This window comes from Zalophus californianus, chromosome 13 (genome assembly GCF_009762305.2).
Source record: "Zalophus californianus isolate mZalCal1 chromosome 13, mZalCal1.pri.v2, whole genome shotgun sequence".
In the NCBI taxonomy this organism is placed as follows: domain Eukaryota; kingdom Metazoa; phylum Chordata; class Mammalia; order Carnivora; family Otariidae; genus Zalophus; species Zalophus californianus.
In genome coordinates this window covers 35,817,984-35,840,141 of record NC_045607.1, presented here as the reverse complement: position 1 = coordinate 35,840,141, position 22,158 = coordinate 35,817,984, and the positions used below count along the sequence as shown (strand labels likewise).

Here is a 22,158-nt window from a genome sequence, read left to right as displayed (position 1 = left end):
ATAAATAAATAAATTCTTTAAAAAAACAAGACTTCTAGAAGAAAACAAATATTTCATGATCTTGGAGTAAGGAGTTCTTAAATAGGACATAAAATGAAAAAGAAGTGGTAACTTGGGTCAAACCCTCCCTGTGTCTGAACTTTGTTGCCATTTCTCTCATCTCTGCTGCCTGGGCACCGGTTGGGACCAGCTGGGCAGTGGCTCCCTCCAACCAGCCCTCAGCCCTTGGAAGGGGCAACTTTGGCACTGCCCTAACCCCACTCAGCACACTGTCCCTTCCACAAGCTAAGGCCACCTCTAGAGCCCACAGCATCCCACCCCGCACAGACTCCAAAGATGCCATTAAACTTTGGATTTTGTCCTCCCCACCCCCTCCAAGCCCACCCTCATCTCTGTATGGGGGTGAAATGGGAGTGAAACTCAGTGGTCCTTCTCAGCAGCTAGAGTGGCTCCATTGTGCTCAGCTGTCTCCACTCAGGGCCTTGAAGTTTTCCTTACAATGGAGACAGCCTTCTAGAGATCCTAGAGGTGATATGGAACAGGGTGTATTTGGTCATTTCAATGGGGATTTGTTGGCAAAATGGGAGAGGGCGTTGAACACAATGGGTTGGATCTTCATCTAGCACCAAAATTCCCTTTGATTCAGGGTGGGCCACTCTTTCTAACACTCTACCACAGTTTGAAAGTCTGACATAGGGGGAGGAAGTAGAAAGTACCATTGCCCTACTGGACATTTGAAGCCCATGATATTGCAAATTCTCCCCTTCCGATCAAGTCAGTTCACTTCAGTGCCCATTTATTGAAAGGGCCTACCTAAATTTAGCTTCCTTTACTTAGGAGTTACTCAGGGGAGTGACGCAGGTGACCCGGGGTGTGTCTTCCTGCAAGTGCTCTGTTGTCACACAGGTGTGGGGCCATGACTGAGACCAAGTCTCCCCATTGCCAGGTGTGTACTGACCACAGCCCTCAACGTCAAGAAAGGTCAGAGCCTCTGGAAGTTAAAGGGACCCAAAGGCCGTGAGGGGTAGGTGGGACTCGAATGGGCAGAGATGAGCCAGCACCCAGGCTGAGGAAACGGACCCAGCAAAGGCGAAGAGGGAAGTCTCTGAGCGTGTTTGGGGAATGTCAAGAAGTCTAGTTTAACTGGAGCATGGGATGAAGTTAGGGAGTTGAGACAGGTCTGGAGCCAGACTTCAGGGGTGGGGGATTTGGCTTGGTTTAATAGCCAATGAGGGACAGGCCCACAGGTCAGAGCAAGGCTGCCGTAGCCTCCCTGGGAGGGACACGCAGGGTTGGCGAGGTTAGGAGGGTGAGCCGGACTCCAACCCTGATTCGCACCGGAGGGTATGTCCTGTGAAGAAGAGATGCCCCTGGAGTCCAGTGTCACTGGGGAGCAGAAGGCGGTGCACTCGGAGCCTGAGGTGTTTGTGGGGGTCAGGCCGAAGTGGAGAGAGCCCCGACCCCTGGTGATGCGGGCTGGAACTGCCTCTCTCGTGCCGCGACAGTAAGCACTACGGTCCTCGCAGCGCCTTAGCGGCTTCCCTATGCACCCCCATTCCGTCCCGAGAGGGGCAGTTCGGGGCTGAGATCCGGGAGGTCCCGGACTCCCAGTCCACACCGGGAGAGCCCTGGACAGTCGAGGGGGTCCCTTCGCTTGGCGAGTTCTCCCGATTGGGAGGCGCGCGGAGAGCGGAGCGCGCGGCACTTCCTCCCGGCAGCCGGCGGGGTGGCCCCCGGCGCCTCCGCCGGCAGCTGCCGCTGCCTTATAAGGCGGGGGCCGGGCCGCGCCGGGGGAGGGGCTGCGGCCGCCCGGCCTCCTTCTCCGGGGTCCAGCTGCGCGGGGCCGGTAAGAGAGCGCAGCGCAGCGGCGGCGGGAGCCGGGGAGCGCGCCGAGGGGGCCATGGGCAAGTCAGGTGAGCCCGCGGGCCGGCCGGGCGAGTGCGGGGAAGGCTCGCGAGCCTCGGCTCCGAGACCCCCGCCTTCACCCTCCCCCGCGGCGGGCTGGTGGCCGGGGGAGCGGGGCGGCCGCCGCTACGCGGGGTCAGGGCGCAGGCTGAGCTGCGAGACCCCGGCTGCGGACTGGAGAGGCGTACGAGGCGAAGCGCCCGGAGGCTCCGCGCCGGCAGTTTCCCGGGCAGCCAGGAAGCCGGGGTGGCCGTCGGGCCACCGGGAGAGAAGGAGAGAAGGCGAGACCGAGGGAGGGTCCCCCTGTCTGCGAGCCAGAGATTGCGTCAGGGAGGGTGTCCAGGCGCTGATGGGATTAGCGCTCAGCGTCCGGCCAAGGCGTGGCTTTTGCTTTGTTTCTAGAGCAGAGTTACAATTGGAAAAAGCCTCCAAACTATGACAGCATCTCTTGCTACAAAACAGCTCTCCCCAACCAACCTTCCTAAGGACGGCTCTGAGCATCCTTTTCTTCTGTCGTTGTCCCTCCTCCCCTGAGTGTCCTCTTTGTGCCAGGCTCTGTCTGGCTCCACTCGGGTACAAAGTCGCGCTTCCCCTTTATCTCTGACCTGTCGCTGCCTATCCTCACCACTGTGGCTGTCCGGGTGAACTTTCTAAAATGCAGATTTGTCCCGTCACTTTCTAACACCTTTCATCCCATTGTCGGCAGGTGAAAGAGTAGGTACTCTTCCGTGGGGCGTGGGGCCCCCTGGGAGTTGATCGTCACCTCTTTCCTCCCCCTGCACGCATCTATTAGGAGGCTGGCACGCTTGTCCCTTCCCCTGGGTTCCCTCTCCCAGCGCTCGCCACCACCTCTCTGCCTCTCCCACTTTGCTGAGGTTGCAAATCCTCTCCATCCTTCTAGGCTCAACTTGGCCTGGGCTCCCTGCCCTGATTTCCCCCCCCACCCCCACCCCCCAGGGCCGGCCCCCTCTGTGTCTTCTTTGTTGCAGCCCTCCCAGCAATCAGCTTGGGACACTACCCCAGCCATGGACCTGTTTTCCACAGACTCCTCACTGCTGGGGGCCAGGGGCTGAGTCTATCCCAGCATAGTTCCTGCCTCACAGGGCGCTCTCAATGAACAGCTGTCCAACAGACTTCAGAAGTCCTGCTCCATGGGAATTTGGGGCTTTCATCCTTGGCTGGGTGAGGCTGGGTCCCTCCTTGAATCTCTTCTCAAGATCCAGACTCATGAGGTACTGGTGTCGAGAGTAAGTGGCTTTCCCTGGCCTTCATCCTGACCTGCTGTGACAGGTCTGGCTTTCAGCCCTGGCTCTGCTAATCACTTGCTGTGTGATCTTGAACAAGGCTCTTTCCTTCTCTGTGCCTCATTTTCCCCATCTGTACAGTGAGGGTGGCCCATATGCTCTCCAGTATGGAGAGGTGACATAAGGAGTTGTCATGTAGTTCAAGAACAGGGTGATAGGCGGTAATGAGGCAAGAGCATGGCAGATGTGAAAAAGCATTTTGAGAAATCAATTCCTTTCTCGGTACCGTAAGAGAAAATCCACAAATTCTCTAAAGCTACATTTGTGTCAGTTGTTTCTGGCTTCTTCCCTAAGAAACAGTTTTCCGGAACTTCTAATATTCAGCCGTATGCCCATTCTTCTATCTGTTCATCCATCCTCCCTCCCTCCCCTCTTGGTTCCTTTCCTCTTTCCCGCTCTTCCCCCATCTATTTCTTAGCTGTGTGCCAAGCTGCAGACCCCCTGCTGTGGCGGGCGCGGCCTCTGTCCTCAGCACCGTTCATTTGGATCGGGAAACGAATCCTAAAGCTGATTGAGGTGGGGGTGGATAGGCTCCAGTAAGAAGTGGGAAATGATTCAAGCCACAAGGCGGGTACAGGTGGAGAGTGGCAGATCAGGGGAGGGAGAAATCTCTGCAGAGGGGATCATCGAACCTCGCGGAGGATCTTTACCCATGGGACCTTGGGTGCCGCTGAAAGACATTGCTCTGAAAGCCCGGGTTGTGCCGGGGTGGAGGGCGGCTAAGACGGGGAGAGTGGAGGTGAGGGTCAGGGGAGACTCTTGCCCTTACCCAGGAGAGAGATGACAGAGGCATCTAAGGACTGCAGAGGACGAGGAGATGGATATTTGAGATGGTAGCCAGAAGCAGCCCTGGGGACCGTCTTACTGTGAACATGAGGGAAGGGCCAGCAGGGTGAGTCTAGGTGCAGGCTGGTGGTGACACTCAGAGGACCAGCGGTGCACAGTCAGGCTGCTCTCAGAGGTGGAGGGCAGTGGTAGAGGACAGGAAGAGCTGGTTCAGGCAGGCATCCCCGCCCCCCTCCCCTGCTTTCCCACCCCACCACACATACCCGGGGACCTTCCAGAATGCTGGTCCAGGCCTATCTCCCTCATAGGCACATGCATTTCACTTGGCTCTCCCAAAAACAGCCCCCAGGACAGTGTCTGGCTCCCCTAAAGGTACCCAAGAGAAAGTGACTTTTCTAGGTGACCCAGGCCACATGGGCCTTCAACACAGGCCCAACCTTGAGGTTCCAGGCCACCAGCCAGAGGTTATCTGTGCCTGCGGTGGCCATAGCACTCACAGATACTTATCCACGCAGGGGCTTTATGTGGTTCCAGAAAGACCAGGGTAAGGAGTCAGCCCCTGCCTCTTCCGATCCTCAGTTTTCTCATCACTGCATAGAGGCCAATCTTTTTTTAATTTTTAACCTCAGATAGGGGTGCCTGGGTGGCTCAGTCGTTAAGTGTCTGCCTTCGGCTCAGGTCATGATCCCGGGGTCCTGGGATCGAGCCCCGCATCGGGCTCCCTGCTCAGCGGGAAGCCTGCTTCTCCCTCTCCCACTGCCCCGGCTTGTGTTCCTTCTCTCTCTCTGTCAAATAAATAAGTAAAATCTTTAAAAAAAAAATTTTTTTTAACCTCAGATATACGTCAGAGCTTCCTGGGGTTGTAGGCATTGCTGAAGATGTATCACACAACTGACACAGCTTAAATTCCAGAAGACACCTGGCCCAGTGCTTCGAGGTTCCCAGGACCTGCTCCTAGCCCTGGTCTCCCTGCTGGGCTTCATTCTGCAGTAGGTGTGATGAGGGCAGAGAAGAAAAGCACTGGCCTCAGGCTCTGTAGAAGCCTCTGGTCCCTAATAATAGTGATTACCAATTATTAAGCTCCTAGTGCATGCCAGACTTGGAGCTAGGTATTTTATACATGTTACCAACATTTGTTAACAACACTACAGGGCAGGTATTATCAATTTTGTGGGTTTATAGAGGTTGACTACCTTGCCCAAGTTCACACATTGACCAGTAAGTGGACAAATCGGGATTTGAACCCGGGTTTCTGCCTTCCCAGCCGCTTGCTTTTCCCTCTGCCACATGGACCACTTGCCGCCTGCTCCCCACCTGCTTCTCACCCTGGATTCCAGCCCCATAGGGACCTTTACACAGCCTGTGGTTACCTCTAAGAATCTTAGTGTCCCACTACCCACATGTCCCAGCACCAGAGGACAGCAGAGCAGAAGGCCTTTTAGGGACTGACAGCCCAGGAATTTCCTACCAAGCAGGGGCTCTCACACCTCTGCTAGGGAAGGCTGTGTGGACCAGATCATTCCAGCAGTTCCATTTTCATGTGTTGATTTTATTGAAAAAAAAAGGGGGGGTGGGGGGAGGAAGTGATTCAAAGAAAGGGTTTCCTGCTTTGAAGCTACTTTGAAATCCACAGATGTCATCCATCCTTCCTTCACACAGGTGGGCAAGCAGCGGGCCGAGAGGCAGGGACTTGCCCGGTGCCTGTGGCAGGCCCGAGGGGCCGCAAGCCCGGCCGAGAACGCCCAGCCACTCTGCAGGCCAAAGCTAGCTCTCCTGGGCTCCTTCAGTCCTGCAAGGACTATTGTCTGCCCACGAAGGGGCTGCCTGGGGCCAGCGCTCCGGGACATCCTTGTTCCCAAGTGGGCAATTGGACAACTCTTCATTGTCCATCATTTTTGCCCTTAGGGAGAGGAAGACGTATGTGAACTGAAAGTGTGCAAGATACGAGGGAGGGGAGAAGGTGAAGGGAGGGACATTCTTAGATCTGGCTGTAATGTGGACTCATTGTGTGACCTCAGGCAATTCACATAGCCAACCGAAAACCACAGTTTACTCTGTAATGAGAAGGCTCCCATTCTAGTGTCTTCTCGAGGCCCGTGTGGGGGCTCCATTCATTTGTTCATGTATTCATTCACCCTGCATGTGTCTGAGACCAATTTAAATACCAGCAGGCCTGCTCGCTTTAAAAAATCTAGGTTTGGTTTTGTTTTAAGATTTTATTTATTTATTTGAGAGAGAGCAAGCGAGAGCATGCACAAACCTGGGGGAGGGGCAGAGGGAGAAGTAGAAGCAGACTCCCCGCTGAGCAGCAGCCCAACATGGAGCTCCATCCTGGGACCCTGGGATCATGACCTGAGGCTCAACCAACTGAGCCACCCAGGAGCCCCTAAAGTCTAGGCTTTGACAGGGCAGTTTCTCCCAAGGCCAGAGGCCAAAGGGTCTCTGCCCAAAAGTGACGATAATAATCATGGTTGACATTTAGGATCTCTTCACTGTGTTCTGGAACTATTCTAAAGAATTTTTTTTAAAGATTTTATTTATTTATTTGACAGAGAGAGACACAGCGAGAGAGGGAACACAAGCAGGGGGAGTGGGAGAGGGAGAAGCAGGCTTCCCGCCGAGCAGGGAGCCCGATGCGGGGCTCGATCCCAGGACCCTGGGATCATGACCTGAGCTGAAGGCAGATGCTTAACAACTGAGCCACCCAGGCGTCCCTCTAAAGCATTTTCATAAGTTAATTCATTTAACTCTCACAACAACTCTGTGAGGTAAGAAACTGTTCTCCCCATTTTATGTATGGGAGAAAGGCACAGAGTGATTAAGCAACTTGTCCAAGATCACACAGCTATTAAAAGGCAGAGCTGGGATTTGCCTCTTGAATTTCCTGGAACCCAGGCAGGAAGAGCAGAAGCTACCCAGGCTACCCGTCTGGAGCTCACTCCTTTTTTTTTTTTTTTAAATCAACTCATAATTTTTCTTCCTGATAAATTAGCAAAACCGGCTTTACCCCAAAGATGGGACCAGGTCTCTTTTCAGCCTTTTGCCAAGGGGACAGGAGGAGCCTGTCCACAATTTCCACCCTGATTCCTGATGGGCCTCTTTGGTGGGGATTTTGGAGAGGGCAGAGACATGAGTCATGCTGGGCCCAGGGAGGCCTCAGAAGAGGACCAACGCTGAGGGAGGAGTCTGTCCCAGCCAACAGCCAGAGGGAGGAGGGGCAGGACCTGAGTTTTTATCTGGCAGTTAGAAGCCTGGGCCCCAGAGGACCTTCAAGAGCCCCCATCTTAGTTCAGCGCCCCTCCTGTGGTGGAGACAGCCCCGCCCCGACTCTGTCCCCCAGCCACAGGGAGCCAGGCCGAGACAGCTCCTCCCACCTTCCAGGGGCTCTGACCTTAAGCCCCACAACTGTCCCCGGCAGCCCCTGGTTTTCCTCTGGGGCCCCTCAGACAGGTCTGTCCATAAAGGGCTTGGCACAGAGGAGGCTTTTGAGAAAGTTCTTTTCTCCTCTTCCTTCCTCTTCCTCAGACTGGCAGGCCCAACCGTACTGGGCTTGATCCTCCTCCTGGATCTGGTGACCCCGCTGTCTCTTCTGTGTGCTTTCCTCTGGGCCCTGGGCCTTGGGGGTAGTACGGGGTTAAGGACAGGGTTTCCCTCTTTGTGGGTCTACTACCCCTGGACCATTTGTGGGACCTTGGGCAGGTTACTTCTCTTCTGGAGCCTCCGTTTCCTTATAAAAAAAAAAAAAAAAGGTACAGTAGTGGGGGCTCGTACAAAAGGTGGCAACAAGCAACTAAGACCATGTGCAGGCCTGGCCCCTAGAAATGGTTGGTCAGCAGAAGAAAGGACCTCTTTCATTCTGGGCTGGCACCCTGAACCTGTCGTTTTCTGAGCTTTAGTTTGCCCTCCTACAAAATAAGGATATCATTCCTACCCTCGCCCCTTGTGGGGTGGCTGTGAGGGCTCTCCCTGCCTACTGTGGGGATGGGTGGGTTTTCTTTGACTTTTAAGCTTTATGTTTATCTGTGTTCTAGAGTTTTTCTACAGAATAAAGTGTGCCTTTTGCTGGGTGTGTTCACAAGTGATCTCTTGCCCCCCCACCCCCACTCCGGAGGCTGAGGCCCTGCTCTGAGGAGCCACCTGGGCAGGGACTGGCCTCAGAAGTGTGGCTGGGGGTAGGGAGAGAAGGCTCCCTTATCAAAAAGTCTTCCTGACCCCTTCCTAGAAACCCTGGCCCAGCACACTGGCCCCACTGGCAACAGTAACCAGCATTGGCTTCTGGGCACCAAGCTTAGATTGGGCACAGGAACTTTCACTTTTGTTTCTTTTTACTTCCCACATTCTGGGAGTGCAGTGACCTAGTTTTTAGCAGCCTTATACGTCCCTCTCTGCCAAAAAGACTGCAGGACCCATAAAGCTACTGGGTCCAGTGCGACCTGAGCCCGGCACTCAGAGCTGCCTTTAAACTGGCTTCACCTTAGCTACCCACCTCCTCCCTGGATCTCCCCCTCCTCCCCATAGCCCCAGATCCACCAGCTCTCCGGTCTGCCCTGGCTCTTTCTGTGCCCGCTTTGCCTCCTCCCTGCCTCCTCCAGGGAGCCTTCCCCGGTACACTGGTGGTCCCCATTGCCTGCACCACTCAGTCCCATGCACCTCCTGTGGTGTCCCATTGTGGCCTGCCGGCGACATGGGAGCGGGCAGGGACATTAGTGTGGGCCTCGCCAAGCCTGTCCCTCAGATGGGGACCCGCTGCCACCTTGACCATGTGCACCCACACCTGGCCCTGCACAGACACATACGCTTGTGATCACTCCATCTCCTTAGAGAAGCTCTGAACTCCTTGGAAGCCTGAGGGTAGCCATTCACTTGTCTCCTCTCACCCCACCCTGATGGGACCTTATGGGATCTCAGGATTGAGGGGACTTGAAGGTCATCCGATTGGCCTCCAAGGCCTGAATCCTTTTGAGAGGAGTCACTTGTTTGTACTCCCCCAGTGCTGGAGAGCTCATTACCTCGTGAGGTCACTCTTTCATTTTTTGGAAAGCTTTGATTGAAAGTTCTTTCTTAGGCTGAGCTAAAATCTATCGTCCTGCCCTTTCTACCCACTGGCCCTGACTTTGCCCTCTGGAGCTCCAGAATTCATCAGAGGTCTCCTCTGTGTCTTCCAAAGTCTGAGCTCCAGGATGAACAGACCCAGTACTTGCCACCATTCCTTATAAGACCCATTTCCAGCCCCTTCTCCACCTGGTCATCACCTGTGGACGCACTTCAGATGGTTGCCGCCTCTCAGACAAGGTGGGGGCCAGGCTGGGCGAGGCACTCCGGCTGGGCACTGGCTCCTACAGGACAAGCAGTGCCTTTGCCCAGGAGCTGGTGGGGTTCTAGCCGCCAAGCCACCCTGCTGACTCCTTTGAGTTTCATCAACAAGAACCCCTCTGGTTCCTACTAGTCGCTATGGCTTCCACCTGAGATATTCTGTTTTGTTTTGTTTTGTTTTTTAATATTTTATTTATTTATCTGACACAGAGAGAGAGTGAGAGCACAAGCCGGGAGACAGAGGGAGAGGGAGAAGCAGGTTCCTCACTGAGCAGGGAACCCGACCTGGGACTCGATCCCAGGACCCTGGGATCATGACCCAAGCCAAAGGCGGCCGCTTAACCAACTGAGCCACTCAGGCGCCCCTGAGATATTCTTTAAGAACCTCTGTGACTCCGTTATCCCAAATACCACGTTAACATATTCAACCCAAAATCTTTTTTATTACTGTGGTAAAAAAACACGGGACATAAAATTTACCATCATAACCATTGCAGGGTATGCAGTTCAGTAGTGTATTTACATTCACATTGCTCTACCACACATCTGCTGAACTCTTCCATCCTGAAAATCTGAAACTGCCCAGTAAACAGTACCTTCCCTCTTCCTCCTCCCTCCCATAAACATGAAATCTTTATCTTTCACACAAACAAGGGTTTGGCCCCTCTCTTGACCACAGAGACCCAAAGAGTTCAGGTTGCAGCTCCGCCTCTGTCTTGGTGACAAGATGGTAGACAGCAGCTACCATCACCCCTTCCTTCACGGTGTCCCCCATGTCTGCCTGTCAGCCACAACCTCCCAGATCCTGCTGTTCAGCCCCGCCTCCCCCTGCCCACACTGCTGTGACCAGACCTCACTGAACTGCCCCGCTGGGCCCCAGAGGCCTAACTCTTAAGGTGATTGGAACCCCCTTGGGCCGGCTCAACTGCCCCCCACCACGGGCATGGCCTGCAGTTACCTCCCTTCTCAAGGGCCGCATTTAGCCCTGAGGGTAGGCCCTGCCCTAGGTCTTTCTCTTCCTGCATCTCCTCAGAGACCCAGTGGGATTTGATTCGAAGCCCCAGGAGACCTGGGGAATCTGGCTGAGGGAGGGGGAAGACTCCCTACGGGGTCATCTCAGCCTCTGGGGTGAATGAAAAGAGCAGAGGAGAGGAAAGGCAGCTGGTGAATGACCCGGGGCGGGGGAGGAGTGGCGCTTTGTTCACCCTCCACGGTGCACCCTTACTGCCCACGGCCAAGCCTCAGGGGCAGGCCCCTGCCAGATGAGACTAGCTTGGTGTAAGGGCCGCCGTGGCTCTTCCTCATAAGCCACCCGATCCCAGAGTCCTACGGCTGGTGCTCAGTGCCCGCCCAGTCAGCCTCACTGGCTCCTGTCTGGGCAACTTTCTGATCCCCCCCGCCCATGGTAGGTTACTTTTCTCCAAGTTCCTCTTGACCTATGCTCACCTGCACCTTGGCCCTCTCACTCTGCCGGTGTCTGTCTCCAAGGCCGTCTCCCTTCTGTGTGTGAGCTCCCCGAGGGCAGGACAAGGTGGCTGTGTCTCCGGAGCTCTCGCACAATCCAGGAGCCAGAGTGGAGGCGGCGCTCAGAGAGCAGATGAACTGATGGGTGGGGGATGGGTGGCTGGCTGCTGCTGAAAGGATGACGAACCAAGAGAGGGACGGATGAGTGGTGGGGACACGGGTGAAGGGTGTGGGATGGAGGGGGTTCCATTCCCACCCACCACGGAGGGGTGGCTTCCGTCCACCGCTGACCTTGCCTCCACCTCTTATTCTCTCCCTAACTCCAGCCTCCTTGAGCTTGTTCGTTGGAGGTCATGACCCAGCTGGGCACAGGCTCAACCTCTTCCCTCACTGCATCCCTGGGCCCAGCTGCCCCCCGCCCCCCACCACATTCTTTTCCGCCCTGTCCCCCCCACTCCACTGCCCCAGTGCTGCCCTCCCCTGGCCCCCTTCTTTATCTGTCCCAGTCTTCTGGTCTCCCCAGCACAACGCAGGCACCCTCACCACAGCCAGGCCTGTTCTCCCTGGGCTCCCACCTCCAGCCCTTCCCAGCCCCCACCACACCCCATAGGTCCAGTCTGAGTTACCCGGGCTCCACACGTTTTTTCCCCAGCCGTTCCGGTCTCCCTGTCCCGCCCCCGATCCCCTGCACCTTCTGTGCACCTGCGGCCCAGCCTCCGCTCAGCAGCCAGCAGAGTCTTTCAGAAACACACATCTCCTCATCTCAGCCCCTTGTGCCCATTCAGCCCCTCCCCATTGCCCTGGACAAAGCCCCAAATCCCTCACGTGGTCCACAGGGCCCCACGTGATCCATGAGGTGCAGATGTGCAGAGACGGGGAGGCTGACATCAGGGGTGTGGAGCAGGGTGTCACGGTTGCTTGGCTGGCCGGGGTGCCAAAAGGGGCGCGGCAGCCCGTCCATGTGGCCTGAGGGTTGAGCTGAGCATCACTCTGAAGCTGGCCATCATACTTTCTTGGTGGGTCTTTTCTCTGCACTGAGACCTTCTCCATTTTGAAATTATTGCAGCTTCCAAGCAGTTTAATAATGAGGTCCTGAAAGCCCACAATGAGTACCGGCAGCAGCATGGCGTCCCCCCACTGAAGCTCTGCAAGAAGCTCAACCGGGAGGCTCAGCAGTGAGTCCCCCAGGGCCCCGGGGTGACTCCGGCCCTTCATGGCGCTGTTGCCGCTGTCACGGAGGGGCAGTGGGGTGGCCAGAAGGACATGGGTTTGGGGGGCAGATACAGCCAGGCTTGAATAACCCTTGTACCATTTACCTAGGCAGGTCCTTTTCCCCCGAGCCTCGGTTTGCTCCTCTGTAAAATGGGGCTGTTGTGGACGCAGAAGAGAGGCTGGCCTGATGCTCCTGATTTGCACAGCTAGCCTGGGGCAGGGAAGGAAGCTCAGCCACACTAGGTTAGGACTCACCCTCTGGGGCTTCCCTGGGCTGGCCCGCTCTGAGGAGGCACATGGACTCTGGCAGGTATTCAGAGGCCCTGGCCAGCACAAGGATCCTCAAGCACAGCCCGGAGTCCAGTCGTGGCCAGTGTGGAGAGAACCTGGCATGGGCCTCCTATGATCAGACAGGTAGGTTGCTTTCTCAGCCTTCCTCTCCTCCGCCTGAGCTGGGCCTGGGACCTCCAGTATTCAGGCCCCAGCACCCTCCTCCACGTAGCCTTGGTGCCACAGGCCCAGAAAGGGAAAGGGGCCCCAGAACTCTCTGTGTGTGCTCCCAGGTCTGCCTGCAGCTCACCACAGTGTCTCAGATGGCTGGCTCAGGGCCAGGCCTGTGCTGGGTGCCAGGGACACACAGATGAGTCAGACTGCCCGACCCTCCCCTTCGGAAGAGCTCCCAGCTGAGGAATGGGGGCGGGGGAGGCAAATCATTTCTGTGCCCTTTCCGTGCAGAGTTTCAGCCTGACCCTGTGGGCTCTCAAGTATCCCCAGACACAGTTTTACATTCTTCACATTTTGCTTTCTTTTTTAAAGTGTTGGTGTATTCACTTTTATCCTCAGAAAAATGCAGTTGAGCTTTTTTCATGTTAGAAAAAAAAAAAAATGAGAAAGACAATCCCTCCATCCAAGGTCGCAGCCTGGAATGGTGATCCTGCCACACTGACCAAACATTCTTGAGCTTCCTGGCTCTGACAGGGCTGCTGTGGCTTTTTAGGAAAAAGTGCTGGAGAGAGCTACTTTGCCCTCTGAAGCCTTCTCCAGACCCCAGCAGGAGCATGCCTGCCCGCCCCCCACCCCACACCCAGGGCCTGACATTCCTGGGAGTTCCCTGGGGAGGCCTGCAATCCTCTCGGTTTCCCCAGAGCAGCGGGCCTCCGGGAGAGGTGTGCGCATGCTCCTGAGGAAGGCGGGAGCCTGCAGCCTGCAGCCTGCAGCCTCCTTTCCAAGCCAGGCCATGGGCCCTGATGGGAAGAAGGCTCCCTGAACGGACAGGAGGAGCAGGCAGTGGAGGTGATTGGTCCCAGCCTTGCGTTGGCCCCCTGTGGAGCCCTGAGCAAGTCGCTACCCTCTGTGGCCCCGGTTTTCCCATCTCTGTCTCCGCAGGCTGTCTTTATCCCCACCCTGGCTACACATTGGGATCTTTTGCAGCGCTTTTAGAAAACACCAATGCCTGGGTCTCTCCTCCAGAGACACTGACGCAGTCTGTGGTGGGCCCCGCGTGTCAGCCACGTTTCAGTGCTCCCCCCGTGAGGCCGGTGTGTAGCCTCTGTTCTCTGAGGCCTTGCTTCTCAAAGTGTGGTCCGTGGGGAAGCAGCAGCATCTGGGAACTTGTGAGAAATGCAGACTCAGAGCCTGCACAGACAACTTTGACCTAGGAAGTCAGAATCTGCATTTTAACAAGCACCCCAGCTGATCCATACGTATATCAAAGTTAGGAGTGAGACTTACTGCTGTGGGATGGAGGCTCCTTGCTGTGGCCTTGACATCAACAGTTCCCAGGGAAATGCTGTGGGTTTTCGCCTACCAGCACCGGCTGAACCAGCAGATGCTTAGAATGAGGACCCACCAGCCCAATTGCCTTTCCTCCTGTGGATATTTCAGGAGACACACCTGGGGTGGGGTGAGGACAGAGTGTCCCGAAAACTCAGAGCATCATTAGAAGCCCTTGGAGGACATGGCATTCAACCCTCGTACAGAGGCCCAGAGAGAGGGAGGCCTTGCCCAGGATTATACAGTAAGTTAGTGGCATGGCAGGTCCCCCAACGCCAGGCCAAGGCTCTTCCCAATCCCCAGCAAGGCCCCCTTTTCAGCCTGGATACACTCATGGGCAGGAGTCCCTGTTTCAGCTCATTGGTGCTTTATCAGACGTCTAACTGTGGGGTGGGTGGTATGGGGTTAAGGGGAGAGGATGGAAGGAGTAGCGAGTGGGTTGATTTTGCTGCTGAGTTTGAAACATGTCTTTTCCATACAGGAAAGGAGGTGGCTGATCGATGGTACAGTGAAATCAATAACTACAACTTCCAGCAGCCTGGCTTCACCTCTGGGACTGGTGAGTGAGGGGGTCACCCCAGTGGCCTGGGCCTGGGCAGGGTTGCCATTGGGCATGTGAGTTTGGAAAGGCACTAACCCTCTGAAGATTGATCCTTTCCCTCCTGTTTTACCTCTTCCACATTTCTCTGGCTCAGCTTCTCCCAAAGGGCAATACTCTCTTTCCCCATCACTTTTCCCAACACACACACACACACACACACCCCTCCGTCCGAGAACACGTGAGCCTCGGATTCCTGCCCCGCCAGCTCCAAGTTCTCCACGTGACTAGAGTGTGCCATAAGGAGGCTGTGGATTTTAAAAAGTTCCTGAGTGCTCCTCCCAGAAGTGGTCCTATAACCGGTCATCCTAGTGCCAGTCTTGCTCCCCTCCAATCCAGCCTGCTCCCAGCAACCAGAATATTCCAAAGCCCTCTCTTCAGGAAAAGGGCCACACTGCTCACTCTCCCCTTCTAGTCTTAACGCCCCCCCAATACCCTGCATCCCTCCTACATGCTCCCCACACCTCCCACCTCCCAGGCATCCCCTCCCCCCTCCCCCTTCACCTTTTTTCTCCAGTTTGCGGTTCAGATGAGCTTGGAGTGCAGACAGCCTAGAGCTGCTCTCAGCTCCAGCACTATTAGTTGTGTGAACTTGGATTGACTCTCTGTCCTTCCCTGTCCCAGAGGGAGAGGGAGGGGCAAGGCAGTAGCCTCTAGGGCACATTGAGAGCTGGTGTGTGGATGCTGGTGTGTGGATGCAGGCAAGAGCTGCAGGCCTCGGCAGCCCTGGGACCATCCAGCTGTTCTGTGAGGCCTCCAGGGTGAGCAGTAAACATTTGGCTGACTGAAGCCCCAGGCAGCCGCTCTGAGTTCTGGGCTCCCTCCTGCCCCTCAGCCGACTTCTCTCACCTGGCACCTGCCTATCTTTCCTCAGAACCGACTCAGATCTACTTGCGGCCCAGGATGGGTTAGAAGGGGCTGAGAGTTTCTCTGACCAGAAGGCGCCAGGAAAACTGAAAAGGGGGTTCCCTGCCCACCCCCTACCCTACCCTACCCCATCCCCCCCCTGGGTGGAGCCCCTATGGCCTCTCACCCTCTGGAAGATTCTTCCGAAGCAGGAAGTGACATGCTCTCGGGGCTAGTCACTGTTTCCTGTGGTTTGCTGCTCACCCCTCTTGGGCAGGGGTTCTTGCAACAGTGTGGGCAGGACTGTGGGGCAGAGGTGGTGGCATCTGCTGGGGCATTTCTCCTCCCAGCTCTCCAGGCCGGGGCCAAGGAAGCTGCTCTCAGCGGCCTAAGTATGAATCGATGGTTCTGTGGCAGTTAAATTCGAGAAGTGAGGGAGGGAACCGGAACAGCCTCCGCCCGGTGATTAAGGTTCTGTGAAGACACAGAACCTGTCTTCTTTTCATAAAGTTCAGTGTCCAGAAGGCATTTTATTTCACAGCCTCTGGATTTGCTTTTCCCATGAGCAAGGCTCCCGAGCAACCGGACACATGTCAGGGCAAGTTACTAGCATTGCTCATGTGTGCCTGCCACTTGGCCGTTGTAAAGTGTCCGCATTCCCGGCCACATAAGCCTCACAACACCGGTTGTAGGTGGGGCTTTACTCTACCCATTTTGCAGAGGAGGAAACTGAAGCCCAGAAAGAGGAAGAGACATCTTTTAGATCTCCTATCCTCAATCCGATGCTTTTTCCATGGCTCCTGCTCCAAGGTGGGAATCTTGCAAGTGTCAGAGCTGGGATGGGACTTGCCGTGATCACTGACCACCTGTCCAACCCATTGCCCCACATCTCCCACCCCTAAAGAGGAAAACCCCAGAGCAACTAGCCCCTAGGCTGTCCCAGGTGCTAGTGGGCAATGCTTGTGGACAGGCAGAGCCTGAGCTTAAGACAGGAGGACAGCTTTGAGTGGTGTTAGAATCAGAGCTTGCAAGACCCTTCCCATGCCTCAGGCTCCCCCAGAGCTGCTTCTTGCCGCACCATTGTGTAGGGATTCCCTGACCCGAGTCGGTGTTGTAGGGAAAGAGCCTTTGAAATATCCTGTAATCTATCCCCACCCACTCACCCTGAGTCCACATCTTGTGATGAAGGACACAGTTCTCTGCTGCGTGGTGAGCGGAGAGAAACTGTTACTTTGTTACATTCTTTTTTAAAATTAATTTATTTATTTGAGAGAGAGAGCAGGAAAGGGAGGAGGGTCAGAGGGAGATGCAGACTCCCTGCTGAGCAGGGGGCCCAATTCGGGACTGATCCTGGGACTCTAGGATCATGACCTGAGCCGAAGGCAGTCGCTTAAACAACTGAGCCACCCAGGCGCCCCCTTTGTGACATAATGAGTAGGTTGGTTTGTTCATTTATTCTGAGTAAATAATACTTTTACATGATATGAAATCTGCAAACTGTGTAAGGTAAAAAGTCCTTCCATTCCTGGTCTCTAGCACTTTCCCTTCCAACCAGTGATACCCATTTCTTGTGTGTCATCCTAGAGTTGGTCTGATCTTATACCAGCATTAGGTAAATATGGTCTCTTTTCCCCTTTATTTATACCCTGGTATATGATCTGTTTTGCACTTGCTTTCTTCACCCAGCAGATTGTTAGAGATTGTTCCGTGTTAATACAAAAAGAGCTTTGTCATTCTTTCTTACTGTTGCACATTATCATTATTGTCTTGCAAGGATATACTGTAACTTATTTAATGTGTTTTTTCAAATGTATATTCTAGGAAGTTTGGGTCGACTGCAGGAAAGGAGGATGTGATCGCTTTAGGGGAAGAAAAAGGTTTTGTGTGACTTAGTGATTTAGTTAGAAACCACTGTGTATCTGATGGTTGCTAAAGAAGTCGTGTCCTTTAACTTGTTTCTAAATACCCATACTTAATTATCTCTGGACAGAAACCTCCCCGGCCAGTGGGAAAATCACTTAGCCTCAGCTGTTTGGAAAAGGCTTCCACAGGCATGCGAGCTGCTGACGGGCACCTTGTGTCTGTGATCATTTTCTTGGTAACCAGTGGATAAATGGCCGTTCTTCCTTGTCTGGGCAACAGAGAGAGTGGGTGGTCAATAGCCAAAGTGGCCGGTTCTCTTGAGAGAAAAGGCTCGCATGGAAAAGGGCTTGAGCCTTAATGAAAAGACAGCCTGTGGAAGCGGCGACACCTTGCAAAGCTGCTGGAAAGCCTGGAGCTGTGACTGAAAAAGTAGGAGGACCAAGGGGGAATAGGCAAGTAGTGTTTCTCTTCTATTTTGAGGTGAAAGTCAAGAGTTTAGTGGGCAGTGGTTAATACAAGTTTAAGGATAAGTGGAAAAGATGTCTAATTATACGTGGGGTTTGTTTTCCTTTAGTTCTTGCTTTGATTTTATCACAGCAGTTCTACTGATTACTGTTTATGGTTTGTTATTCTCATAAACAATTTGGTAACCTAAAATCTTTTATGGATATAGACAACAAAATAAAATAAAGTATTACCTAAATTTAAAAATTATAAAAATGGAGTTCATCTGTAGGGCAAAATACACACAATCTTTTTTTAAAGATTTTATTTATTGTGAGAGAGAGCGTGCGCGCACGTACACACACACACACACACACACACACACACACGCACGCGCGCGCAGGGGGGAGGGGCAGAGGGAGAGGGAGAAGCTGACTCCCAGCTGAGCAGGGAGCCCGATGCGGGGCTCGATCCCAGGACCCTGGGATCATGACCTGAGCCGAAGGCAGACGCTTAACCACTGAGCCACCCAGGTGCCTGCCTGCCTTCCTTCCTTTCTTCATTTTCTGCTAAAACATATTTACCATAAAATTAACCGTTTTTAGGGACGAGTCCCGCATCAGTCTCCCTGCTCTACGGGGAGCCTGCTTCTCCCTCTGCCTCTCTCTCTGTCTCTCGTGAATAGATAAATAAAATCTTTAAAAAAATTAATCATTTTAAGAACACAGTTCAGTGAGATTAAGTACATTCCCATTGTTGTACAACCACTTCCCTATCCATCTCCAGAACTTGTCAGCCATCTCAAATTGAACCCATTAAACAATAACCCCCATCCATCCCTCTCTGCCTCCCCACCCCTAAGCTCTGGTGACCACTATTCTACTTTCTGTCTCTATGAGTTTGGTGATTCTAGGTATCTAATATAAGTGGAGTCATATAATATTTGTCCTTTTGTGTCTGGTTTATTTCCCTTAGCGTAATGTCCTCAAGGTTCATCCTCAAGGTAGAATATATCAGAATTTCATCCTTTTTAAGGCTGAATAATATTGTATGTTTATATATAACATATTGTTTCTCCATTCATCCATTGGTGGACATTTGGGTTTTTTTCCCTTTTGGCTATTGTAAATAATGCTGCTAAAACATTGGTGTGCAAATATCTGAGTCCCTGCTTTCGGTTCTTTTGGGCTTATACCTCGAAGTGGAATTACTGGATCAGATGGTAATTCTATATTTCATTTTTTAAGGAACCACCATACTGTCTTCCTCAGTGGCTGCACCATTTCACATTCCCACCAGCAGTGCACAAGGGTTCCAATTTCTGCACAGCCTCACCAACGCTTGTTATTTTCTTCTTAAAAAAAAAAAAATCCACCCAAATGGGTATAAAATGGTTACCCTCTTTCTTTCTTACCCTATGGGATACTTAGCCACTTCTGATTCGGTTTTCCTCCTTCCCTCTGTCTCTTCCATTCTTCATGTGGTGTTTGTTGAGCATCTCCTATGTGCCAAGCTCAGTGCTAGGCACTGGGGACATTGTGCTCAGTAAGACAGGTGCAGGGGCGCCCGGGTGGCTCAGTCGATTAAACGTCTGCCTTCAGCTCCGGTCATGATCCCGGGGTCCTGATATCGAGCCCTGCAACCAGGCTGTCTGCTCAGCAGGGTGTCTGCTTCTCCCTCTCCCTCTGTGCTTTCTCTCTTGCTCTCACTTTCTCTCAAGTAAATAAATAAAATCTTAAAAAAATAAAATAAGACAGGTGTGGTCCCCACCCCTCAAGGAGGAAACATAATCTCTTCAGTGTTGTTTGAGCAAATGAATGCCATTCTGTGCTACAGAAGTCAATATTGACCTGTCAAAGGATCTCTGTAAGTCCTTAACAGTAAAGGTGGGAAGGACCAGCTTCCACCCTCTACTCCTTGGAGACGGAAGAATTTATGGTCATTGAGCAAAGAGTACATTACAGCAACTCTTTGACCCCCAAGTGGAAGGGGAGTTGGAAGCTAAGCTATATTAAAGGTTTGAAAGAAGCAGTGAGTGAGGGGCGGGCAGCCTCAGCAGTGGGACACTGATGCTGAGAAGCTCAGCAAACCACAGAAATGTGTGGAGGGTCAGGCAGTAGCTTGAGAAGGAACTGGACTGTTTGGCTCAGAGCAGAGGGAATTGAAGGAGGCTCTAACTTGTCAATGTCTCAAAGAGCACAAAATGTAGAAGGCCTGCACTTGCAGTGAGGGTAGAACCCAAGTCCAAGGTGGTTCTTCCGTATACCTTTTCGTTCATTCCCTCATTCATTCCACTCATTCATGCAACAAAGTCTTATTTTACACTTTTCCTGTGCCAGGCTGTGCCAGGGTACTGAGTATAATTTGGTGAGGAAAACAGTTTGGTTCCTGCCCCTGTGAGTCTCTTAGCCTAGTGAAGGAGCCAAGCAAAATGAACAAGAAATCAAACGCACATAACCGTGCAAATGGTAAGAATGCTCTGAGGGGTAAAACAGGGTATGATAAGATGATCTTGGGAGGGAGGTGTTCAGGAAATAAGTGATTGTGAAAGACTTCTCTGCACAGGTGACATTCAGCCTGAGGCCTAAGGGTTAGGAAGATGTTGGTCATCAGGAGTGCATTCCACACAGTGGCCAATGTGTGCAAGGGTTCCATGGTGGGAAATAACCGGACATGTTCAAGGAATGGAAAAGAGGCCATTGGGCCAGAGCATTCCCTTTCATCTGAGGTGCAACTGGAAGCAATTGAAGGATTTTTAAGTGGGAAAGGAAACAGATATGACTTATGTCTAAAAATGATTACTCTGGCTCCTTTAGAGAAAGTGAATTGAAGGAGGCACAGGTGGACGCTGGCGAACCGATCGAGGGCCATTACAGTGGTCCAAGTGAGAAAGTTTGTGGTTGGAACCCACGTTTGGGGAGTGGATGGACTCAAGATCTATTTTGGAGTTAGAGTCTCGAGGATTGAATGATGCCTTGTTGAGGGGGAAATGAGGGAGAAGGAGGAATACAGACCAAGCCTTAGGGTTGTGTGCATAGAGGGAACATTAATGGAAATGAAAGGTAGGAAGAGCAGTGACTCTGGGGGAACCAAAATCAAGAGTGAGGTTTGGACAGGTTACATGCCTGGTTGCCATCCAAGTGGAAATGTCAAGTAAGTAGTTGTATATGGAGCACAGAGGAGAGATCTGAGCTAGGAAAATAAATTTGGGAGCCAGGGAAAGATGAAATTGCCTAAAGAGTACAGCAAGTGAAGAAAAGCAAGCCCAGGACTGAGCTTTGGGAAGGGCAGGCCCCTCCAACATTTACCAGCGAAATGGAAGAGGAGGAAAAGGCAGTAAGATGGGAATGCCAAGAGAGGGCAGCATCATGGAAACCAAAAGAGGGGGTACTTCGAAAAGGGGAGGAGTCAACTCTATTAAATGTTCCTGAGATGTCAAGTAAGAGAGAGACAAAAAGTGATCTTTGGGGAGAAACATGGAGATCATGGGTGACCTTGAAGAATACAGTCGGCGGGGCGGGGTGGGAGGCAGGTGCCGGTGGGGTGGCATCCTAACTGTTGGGGTCACTCGGCTTCGTTGTGATCTCTGGGAAACCATGAAACCTTTGGGCATCGGGAAACGGTGAGGTGAGGAGGGTCTTGTGTGGCTGATCGAGAGGAACTGATGCCTCAGAAACTCAGGCAGGCAGAATGTTGTATGTTTCCTGCCTCTGACTGGTGTATGTGAAGTTCAAGCTTCCCAAGCCTGACAAGATGGCGCAGGGGTTCGAGGATCCTTAGAAACATCCTCCTCCAGATTCTGCTAACTAACCCGTTTCCCTCTCCCCCTGCCTCTGCCCCTCCAGGACACTTCACAGCCATGGTGTGGAAGAATACAAAGAAGATGGGCGTGGGGAAGGCATCTGCAAGTGACGGGTCTTCCTTCGTGGTGGCCCGATACTTCCCAGCGGGGAATGTCGTCAACCAGGGCTTCTTCGAAGAAAATGTCCTGCCTCCAAAGAAGTAATTCATTAAATGTAATGGGAATGTGGCAGACTTAACATGGATACGAAGTGCCTAGAACAACAAAAACTCAGCTGTGTGTCTGTCCCTGTGGGTGTATGTGCTTGTGTGTGTGATGCATGTGAGTGTCTCTTGCACACGCACTTGGATATACAGTTCTGTATGAACTTATTCTTATCAAAAGGAATGAGCCTATGAAGCCTTTACCCTGATGGTTCCCTAGACCACAATTATTTGGACGTAGGGGGGAAAGAATCAATTTTAAAACTTTCTTTTTTTTTTTAAGCAAACTTCTTTTGTACATTTCTTATAATACCCATCCCGGGTCTTTTTCTATTCTAAACGTTCGTGATGCTTCGAGGTGAAGTTCATTTTATGTGATCTTCATGCATTGTAATCTACTTTTGGTAGATATTTAAGATGATTAAACTCTCATCTAAATGGAACATAAAACAGCTTTAAACACGTAAATATAAAGCAGCTTCCATTGGAAACATGGGACAGGCAGGAACTGCATTTCACAAAATGATCGGGATTTCTCAGTTGTAAGACATGATGTCATCTGCATGCCTCCTGGAATTCTCTAATGGGAATGCCAAAGAACAAATGGAGAGAAAAGTTGCACTTCCTTGCATTTTCTATCTTTAA

At 52.7% G+C, this 22,158-nt stretch overlaps 1 protein-coding gene across 2 annotated transcripts; it reads left to right on the top strand.

Annotated features, from left to right (window-relative positions):
* The first annotated feature begins 1,785 nt into the window (after window positions 1–1,785).
* On the top strand, window positions 1,786–21,548 carry GLIPR2 (GLI pathogenesis related 2). 2 transcript variants are annotated; one of them, XM_027615543.1, is made up of 5 exons: window positions 1,786–1,913; window positions 11,839–11,947; window positions 12,295–12,398; window positions 14,239–14,316; window positions 21,354–21,548. In XM_027615543.1, exons 1-5 carry the CDS (start codon window positions 1,901–1,903, stop codon window positions 21,512–21,514), a joined length of 465 nt encoding a protein of 154 aa, XP_027471344.1. In that variant the 5' UTR covers window positions 1,786–1,900; the 3' UTR covers window positions 21,515–21,548. The 2 variants fall into 2 exon arrangements, with proteins under 2 accessions (XP_027471344.1, XP_027471345.1); XM_027615544.1 differs by lacking the exons at window positions 12,295–12,398; window positions 14,239–14,316.
* The last annotated feature ends 610 nt before the right edge of the window (window positions 21,549–22,158 follow it).

What these genes read in the sequence shown, in the direction of transcription:
- GLIPR2 (XM_027615543.1), top strand. An exon ending in CTCAACCGGGAGGCTCAGCA is followed by an intron (nt 11,948 to 12,294) that starts GTGAGTCCCCCA and finishes GGACTCTGGCAG; the next exon opens with GTATTCAGAGGCCCTGGCCA. An exon ending in TGGCTTCACCTCTGGGACTG is followed by an intron (nt 14,317 to 21,353) that starts GTGAGTGAGGGG and finishes CTGCCCCTCCAG; the next exon opens with GACACTTCACAGCCATGGTG.